Source organism: Rhagoletis zephyria, unplaced genomic scaffold (genome assembly GCF_001687245.7).
Source record: "Rhagoletis zephyria isolate East Lansing unplaced genomic scaffold, Rhagoletis_zephyria_1.1 Rzeph_scaffold_00657, whole genome shotgun sequence".
Taxonomy (NCBI): Eukaryota; Metazoa; Arthropoda; class Insecta; order Diptera; family Tephritidae; genus Rhagoletis; species Rhagoletis zephyria.
The window spans coordinates 15,613-25,282 of record NW_016157741.1 but is presented as its reverse complement, the minus strand read 5'-3'; the positions used below and the strand labels follow the sequence as shown (position 1 = coordinate 25,282).

The window sequence follows — 9,670 nt, the reverse complement described above, 5'->3', positions numbered from 1 at the left end:
GTTTTTTTTATATTATTTATTTTCTACTTTTTAGTCCTGTCTGAATAAAATTTTGCAATAGATATTAAAATAATTCAACGATATTAATAGAAAGGTGCACACACATGCATTTACATATGTATGTACATACAAACGAGCACCAGTTAATTTTATTTAAAGAAATGGCGTGTCGTCTATTTCCGCTGTAGCGAACGTAGTACATAGGGTGACATCTAGATGTCATCTACCTCGCCGTATTCACTACAGATGTCGCCCTATGCACTAGACTTTTTTATAGGAACTTTGCAAAGCATTTGCAAAGCAAAGGTTTGATGGTGTCGGACACACAACATTGAAAGTTTCTGGATCCACAAAATTGAAAGTTTCTGGAGCCACAACATTGCAAGTTGATAAAAGCGTTGTAATAATAAAGGCATCTACACACATGAGCGATTCTGTCGGCGTGAATCTGTACTTGGAATGTTAATCCCGGGATCCCGGCCTTTTTAAGGTCCCAAAAATCCCGGGATTCTTCTCAAATAATCAGGGGATTTTCGGTATTTGTAATTTGCACTGATGGCAATAATAGAAATTCCTTTTCTTGACCAGTATTGGCTATATTTCTTTTTTTATTTAATAATTAATATTTTTTTATAAATGTCTAGCTCATTGTACATATAACACCGAGCGATAGTAAATTTTAAACACAAATATCAATATATTCGCGAAACCATGGAATATGTAATTTTTTATGCTGATAAAGTTAAAAGGACGAAATTCGAGGATGTTATCGAGTTTATGTAAGTCCTTACCATATATTTTTTGAAACTGAATTTAGTTTGGTCATATATGTAATCCAAAAAGTTTAAAATTAAAACCGAAATTTTTAACCGTGTAACGAACGAAAATTACAATACAAGAAAGCAACACAAACTGCAGAACGTTCAAACACTACATCAACAGTACAGAAAATTAAATCATGGTCAGATATAAAAAATAGTTGGTCAAATTTAGGAATATATGTCAGGTCAGAGATAATAAAATAATCTAACAGGCTAGGCCTAGAGTTGTTTGCATATCTAGTAGGCTCTAATTCATTACACGGTTAAAAATTTCGGTTTTAATTTTAAACTTTTTGGACTACATATATGACCAAACTAAATTCAGTTTCAAATACAAACCTTCCAAGTTTATAAAAAAGAGAGCACATATGTTGGGTTTAGAATTTAAACAATTCGGTTTAAATGTTAAACCCNGCCGCAGATAACATAACGTTCATAATCTATTAGAAATACTGACAATTCAGAAAAGACACAATCCAGCGTGAAACATTTATGTGGATTATACATGCAAGAAATCAGGTTATACCGTCGGAAACCTCTGAAATTATAAATTCTGTATCAGAACCTGTAAACTTAGCAAGAAGCTTGATTTTATGAGATTTCTTGCAGTATATGGCCACACCAACCCCTTTTTTGGGCTTACGATCGTTCCGAACTACATTATAATTGTTGATGCAGCAATGAAAATCAGAAACATGATCACTAAACCAAGCCTCAGAAACACAGATAATGTCTATTAAAGACTCAAATATGTATCTAACATAGTCCATTTTATCAGGACTCAGGCTTCGTGCATTAAAATGAACTATGTTAAGACCAGTCGACTGTTTACACAAAATATCTAACAGAAGCTTATGACTTCCATCAGCGCCAGATGCTTGTTTAACAGTCATGTTAAATTAATTACTTTGCACTAACCTGAATAAGAAACAACAAGCGGGCCCATGCGCAGACTGCGCAGACAGAAATACACAGTAAACTCATCCCTCTTTGTAGATAAAAGCAGACTGTTCTAATAGTTCGCGGAAATAGTAAACAGAATTATTCTTATAAACCCCTTATTTTTATTATACATATATCACAAAGCGTGAATGAGATTTATGGTACATCAGAACTTATACTTATTAGGTACATAAAAACATATTACAAACCGACTGATATATCAGTGTCATGAGTTGAGGGAAACATGGTATTACAATATATCTTTGTATACAATATTTGAGGTAAAAATATATTCAGAATTAACTTTTTGATTAAATATTTCTTTAACAGAAACAATAATATCTGAGCTAAGGGAGCGGTGCGAGAGAGACAACTGTCAGTTTATCGAAGCTTTAATTATTGAATTATGTATGCGCCCACCACTGTCGTATACGATGTATGCGATGCTGCAGTCACAATAGCGCTTCAGTACAAAATACCTTTAGTGTGGCTTAACAATGATAAATTAAAAACAAAAATCCTCCTCAAAGGAGGACGGTTGGTCAGCTTATCATAACACTTGTTATAAATATAAAAAAAAAACCTTTAAGGGCGCAAAATTTTTTGCTCGAGGAATACTTTCCAGTTGATAAATTCAAAAATTAAAAAAAAAAAAATCTGCAAAATAAACAAAATATTCACGAAAATTTATTTTGGTATGACAAATTAGATAAGATGATTTTTAACAAATTTTTTTCTAACTAATTACCGAATCCAATAATTTCTAGCCAATGCCGTTATCCCTTTAACCCTGTGTCCGCAAGCGTAACCATTTTGCGGAATTGGTCACAACTAGGGAATCCAATCCCGCAAATGGGGGGTCCCGCAAATATTTCAGGAGTTAAAAGCCCTTCCGAAATGCCTTCCTGAGAGTCAAGAGGCCTTCCACTCTACATTAATTTTTCTTTTTTTTTTGTATAGTCTGTTATCAATTGAAGGGCTTCTTCTTTCGATACCCATAGAAGGCCTTCAAGAAGGGTTTTTATAGGACGTACTTCAGAAGGCCTTTTGGAGGAGTTCATTGAGTTTCGCAATGTGTTTTGGGGTTAGAAGCAAATCCTGACGTGGTGGAGCAACACGGACTTCAGATTCGTGTTCAGTGACACCAATAACCTATAAAACGCCTGTAGCTCGTGTCTGTAACAATTCTTTAGCAAGGGAAATTCATGTATGAATTATATATAATTATATATCTAATTATATATCTTATATCGTCACTAGACACGAATAAAGGCGCGCTAGTGTTTCGGCGGCGAAAAAAGACGCTTAAAAAAAATTTTACGAAAAAAGGCGGTTAAGAAAAACTTCGCGAAGAAAGACGCGTAACTTAGTTGATGGCGAAGAAAGACGCGTAATCATAGATTTATACTTGGTCAAAGACTGTCACTTCAGCATCATTCCTTAAATTTTTTTTTGGGGGAATTTACATACTATTACACCCGAAAACATAGTTGACTTCGAAAATAAGTTTACGCGTTATTCTTCGCCGTCAGCTATGTTATGAGTCTTTCTTCGTAGAAGTTTTCTTTAAGCGCCTTTTTTCGCGGTCAACTTTTGAGCTCGCGCCTTTATTCGTGTCTAGTGACGATATAATTATATAACTGATATAAGATATACATATATAAGATATTTATAAGTTTGATATTTAGAACATATGTTATGGCCAATTCCGCTAGCGTAACAATTTCGCTAGCGGACGTAGGGTTAACGGGATAACGGCAGTGGTTAGAGATTATTGGATTCGGTAATTAGTCAGCAAAAAATTGGTTGAAAACTATCTTATCGTATTTATGATACCAAAATAAATTTTCGAAAATATTAAGTATTTTGAAGATTTTTTTTCATTTTTTCGAATTTAACCATCTATAGGACGGTATTCTCCAAGCCAAAAATTTTGCGCCTTAGAAGGTTTCTTTTTGATAATTAGAACATGTGTTATGACCGATTTCGCTAGCTAAATTGTTACGCTGGCAGACATAGGGTTAACGGGATACGGCATCGGTTAGACATTTTTGTACTTGGTAATTAATTAACAAAAAATTAATAAAAAATTATACGATTATTATTTTTTTTAATTTCGTTGCATTTGCCCCGCTAGTGAAACGGACTCGTCCACGTGATCTAAAGTTATGAGGTAACATATATATGTACATAAAAAAATATTCCGACGAATTGTTAACCTCCTACTTTTTTGAAGTCGGTTAAAAAAATACAAAAAAAAAATTCGTGGGCATGTTTAAATTAAGATTTTTTGAGATTGAAAAGGTTTGGTTATCATTAAAATTTTATTTTGAAGATTTAAAAAAAAGGATCAGTCCAGCGCCTTGGTCCTGACCTGCGGGCTGTGTCGGAGCCACAGGCGCTAAACTTAAACGTAGAATACGTGACATTATTAAGATCACATTCAAGCTAAAAACGGTACATGAAATATTCGTTTCGATTGTATTGAATTGAATTTAATAAATCAATATGAATTGCAAAATATTAATAATTGGCAATAGAGAAGCAGATCCCTATTAACTTCAAACATGTGTACCATCAGCTTATAAACAGATATATGCCATGACGTGTATCACTACGATTCGATTAATTTTGATTTCCTTTCATACTGCAGGAATTTTTATTACATTTTATATTAGCCTAGGTCCCCGTATTAGTATTCTTCTTCGTGTTCGTGCTCGTCTTCGCAATATCTTCGTCTTCGGATTTGTGCATAAGTCAGCTTAGACTTATGAAACAGCTGGCAACCCTCCTAAATATAGCTAAGAAATAAACAAATCTTTTGCGTCTGACATTGCGATACCTACATATTTCATGTGCCTAATTAATTAAGTTAAACTTGATTTTTTAAATACGTGACAACGCTCCTAATACGGTTCAAACATAAAGCCTTTTTAAACCCATTTCACTTAATACTCATATTTTTAGTAATTGCTTTAACTTTTGAAACAATTTGAGTTTACCTCTTCAAACAAATGGCAACCCACTTTAATATTCTAAATATTAAAACTGAGGATATCTCACCACATTCCCTTCACGTCATACTTTATTATTTCATTTAGCTTATGCATACTTTAATTAAATTCTGATTTTAAAACAGGTGGGTTGGCTTTCCATTACATCGGTTTTTGGGTGTTTTCACAAACCTATCACGAATTTTGTTATGAAACTTGGAGGGGATGTTAAGAATCGTATATATTTACATTATTTATCATTTTCACTTTATTATTAATAGTATATTTGTTGTTAAATTCTTTGCAGTTTCACTAGCAAATTTTCATATAAAAAGAGCACTTAACCCTTATATTTTGATAAATATACCATCCTTGCAATGTTCGCGTGTATTTTGTACACATTAAATGTATTTTATTTTATTTTTTAACAATATAAAACGCTTTTAATAATTTCACAACTTTTCTTCAACAAAGTAAACAAGCAAACAAATCAAAATGGCTGTAATGGTGAATACAAAGATGCTACCTGGGCCCTATTGCACCAACAAATTATCATTAGCATTTTAGCAAATTATCGAACTTGCGCAAAGTTTTGTGTTTCACCAACATGATAAGCAAAAGTCACTCAAACGAGTATTGATATGTAAAAAATCACTCAAAATCATAGATAAGAGTTGCATCAAAATTTTAAATGCTTAATGAAAAGATTTTAGCGGATAAGTGATAAGTTATGCAAATTATCAAAATTTATTAGTATTTCGTTGCACCAAAAATTTTTATTTATCACTTGTCATTTTCAATTTTGTCAACTTTAGCATTATTTTGCTAAAAATTATTTTACCGATCATACCAGTGATAAGTTACATGAAATGCTTCGATCCGAAATATTAAATTTATTAGAGGAGGACAGTCTGCAAATAATGAAAGGCGTGTCATAAAAGAACAAATCAACTACAGTTTACATATTGGTGTAGTAGAAAAATTGTGGCTCGTAGTCAAATAGAACAAATTTTATTAAAAATTGGAGCGAACCTATAATATAACAGTGAACGTAATAATGGCATGGTCGAATGCATGGGGTCCACAAATTAGCGCTATGTAGAGTAATCCATCGAGTGGCAAATGCCGTGATAAACAAATTGATGGATGAAACTATTTCTTGGCCGGAATTTACGCAAAATATTGCCACACAATTTTTCAACATTGGTGGATTTCCTTAAGTCGCAGGGTGCATTGATGGAACTATGATAAACATAGACGCCCCTAAGGTTACTGAGTACCAATTTGTTAATCGGTACGGAAATCATTCAATTAATGCAATGTGATTTTTGTGTTTTTGTTACTGAATTATTTTGGAAAGATCCAAATAAATAATCCTAAAATGTAGAAAAATATGGTTATTTATATAAACATACATATGATAGTCAAGGCGGACTTACTTTTTTTCCTTAATAATTTTTAAGTCAGCAAATTTATTGGCTTGGATAAAAGAGAAGTTGAAAATGTTCATCAAATCGGACATGGGCTTGCTAAGCCTCAGTTTTTCCATTAAGAAACGGTAATAATTTTAGCTAAGCACATTATTCGAAAAGTTCTCTATTTGGAAAGCAAAAGAAATTGGCTCGGCAATGGTTATCAAATCGACTTATCCAAAAAAATTGTCAGTTACTAATTTTTTTATAAGTTGATAAGTTTTGTTTTATAAGTAAAAGGTGCAACATTTATCAACTTTACTTTTCAAAAAAAAGGGCTTATCCAAAAGTTGTTAAGTGTAAAGTGATAAGCCGTTGGTGCAATTGGGCCCAGATGTTCGAAAATTAAATATGTACACTAAAATGAAAGGATATTCAACAATCTATTTCTGTATCATAATGATCTCGATAACATTAGGAAATAAATGAGTATGTCTGCGGCGCTTAAAAAAAAATTAATACTTAGATAAATACTGAAATTTTTTTATAAAAAATCGGGTGATTTTATATAAATAATTTTTTTTTATAAAAATTAATACTTCGATAAATAATGAAAATTTTTAATAAAAAATTGTGCGATTTTTTATTAAAAATTTTCGACTGCGGCGCTTTAACAAAAAACAATACTTCGGCGCTTATTTTATAAAAATCAATACTTCGATAAATAATCAAGATTTTTAATAAAAAAAACCGCGCGATTTTTTATTACGGCGCGGCGCTTAAAAAATAAACAATATGTACTTCAATTGTCAACAGTCGTTGCTTGAGCTCATCTACTCTTCTGCCAAACTGCCAGACCACTTGCTCAATTTGGGGAATATATATTGTTAAGATGTTTCCTAATAACAAAATAAACAATTTTTTGTTGTAAAATGTATTTGCTTTTTGAAAAAGTTTTATAAATAATATTTTTTGTCAGTGTTTCAAAAGAGAATATTGGTGATTTACTGCATTTTGGGCGTGCAATTCCTCATAAAAAAAATTACTTATTTCTCAATGTCAAGTGAATAAAGCCATATGGCTTTAAGGCGCACAGTGTTGTTTTTGAACACTCCATGCGAATTAAACGTAGCGCTTTCGACAGAAGCAATATTTTGATATAAAACAAAATGGTTTTGAAAGCTAATTTTATTCCCTTTCACGGAAAAGTACTGCCATTGACCCACAATTACTCCTTGATCTTAAAAAAATTTATAATAAATTTATAAATTTTAGTGTTTTTTCGAAAAAAACAAACAAAATCCACTGAAGTTAAACTTTGAAATTTCATTCGACTTTTTTGCAATTTTTTCTTCTAATCTCAGAGTAAAAACTCGTACAGCAGATTCGAAGTTTGGTTTAAAATTGTTATAACTTGGTTCTCAAAGGGACTAAAGATTTCCACTATGGCTCAAATTAAAGACCTTGAATAGCACTACAGCGGATTTGTTATTCGCGTGATATAAAATTGTGAGAAGGATGCACAGCTGCATGCAATCAAAAATGCATATCTTTAATTGAGGAGTTAAGATTTTTTTTCGATTTTTAAACAGTGGAATCGTGTTTCTCGTCTCAAAATCTATAATATAAGTGTAATAAAACAAAGAAAATTTTTTTTTTTGGAAAAAATCCGGTGGATTTTACATGTTTTTTCGAAAAACACAATTTTTGACCAATTTTTTCAAGGTCAAGAAGTAGTTGTAGGTCAATGGCTTTCATAACTATTTTGTTTAATATCAAAATATTGCTTCTGTCGAAAGCGCTACGATTAATTCGCATGGAGTCTTCAAAAAGCACACTCTGCGGCGCCTTAAATTTCGAAATATCGAAAATGAAAGCATTTCAGAAATTTACCGTTATGTGAAAAGTTGGCGTAATTTTATTCCGATTTCAATAATTTTAAATATTTTGCTTTTTTGTGGCAAGCACAATAATCACACCGAGTTTCGCACAAATTGATCGAAGGGTTACCGAGATACATATATGTGGTCATAAGTGGGCGTGGACGCCCATTTTTCGAAATTTATAATATTCCTTTTTTTTCGTTTAAAACCAATTGTAAATATCAATTTTGAGTGAATAGGCTTCACTAGTTACTAAAATACCGCAGTTTGCGTATTTCTGAAAACTACCGTAATATGGGAGGTAGAGGTGTTTATTGTCCGGTTTTTCCCAGGGAAAAAATTCCGCTGCCCCAGGACTCGAATTTGGATCTCTCGAATTCAACTATTGGCGCGACGGGATTTAAATGATATAAAAGTGGTTTCTCGCAATATAATTTTTCAGCGCGATTGTTGAATGAGAGAGCTTTTTTTCTAAAGCGGGGATCACACGATTTGTACATTTGTACATTTTGGCAGTCCATAGTGATATTTTCTAGAAATAATGATTTCAGCTCAATAACAATTTTCCAAACAACACCCTTCTGTAACTGTGAAAATGTACAAATCTGTACAAATGTACAAACCTTGTGATCCCTGCTTAAGACTTTTGTGTTACAATAACAAAAGCCTTTCGAACTATCTTGTCATCTGTCTTTCATTTGTCTTACGAAAGACTTTTTACTGTCTTAATGTCTGCCAGAATGGCATTGTAAAGTCCCTTATGATTAATATCACCAGGCGGCGGAGTATGATACCAAACAATTTTAATCTATTAATACACTGACATTCACACATACACACTTACCCACTGGCTCCACCACCGTTATGGAGTCGACGAATTCACGCTTGTTCATATACAAGGTGATCATATTGTTGGGTGAAACCTTCTTAAAGACCTTAAAGTTGACAACCATTTTGGCGGCTGCTTCTTTTTACTTTGGCGCACACAAATTATTTATCGCAAATTTAAATAAATAATTTTCACTTCAAATGCAGCCGTCGTGCGTTGGCTGATCGGAAAACGTTTTTGCTACACTCTGTTACGCGTGCCACGGTATGCTTTCGAATTGACACTTTTTTATTAGTAGCGCGGACGCTTGTCGAAAAATTCCGAAGTGGCGCGTTACCCGTCTGCGGTTGTATTAAATTAACCAACATTTGCAAGAGACCTTTATAGGCGTCGGCGATAACTGTCAAGCTTTCACTCTTATTGAATTAGTGGACGAATAGTATCGTGGATTTCAAAATAAGAAATTTTCGCATTGTTTACAGCATATACTACAGCACCCCGAGCCAAATGCGCACATAAAAAACATACATACACACCTACGAGAGCGCTTAACTTACTTTATAGGGCTTCGGTGATTAGGCTGGTTGCCACCAGGGCATTTAATCCTGAAGCATTTTAAAAATCCCGGTTTTTCGGGTTGCGAAAAATTGTTATCCCGGGATTTCGACTTTATCAAAATTTTAGAATTTTGCAGTATGCTCTCCGTTTTCAGAAATCGGAAATATTAAACCATATACATTCATTGTCGCCATATTTGGTCTTATGCGGAGCATAATGCACATTGGCTGCG

The 9,670-nt window shown here is 33.0% G+C and overlaps 1 protein-coding gene across 1 annotated transcript in view; it reads right to left on the bottom strand.

The window, feature by feature from the left end:
- Arr1 (arrestin 1) overlaps nucleotides 1-9,273 on the bottom strand; it is a 97,478-nt gene extending 88,205 nt beyond the window's left edge. Inside the window, exon 1 of the mRNA XM_017613408.1 lies at nucleotides 8,896-9,273. Within this exon, the coding sequence (XP_017468897.1) occupies nucleotides 8,896-9,004 (109 nt within the window). The 5' untranslated portion in view covers nucleotides 9,005-9,273. The remainder of the gene's footprint in view (nucleotides 1-8,895) is intronic.
- Nucleotides 9,274-9,670: the final 397 nt, after the last annotated feature.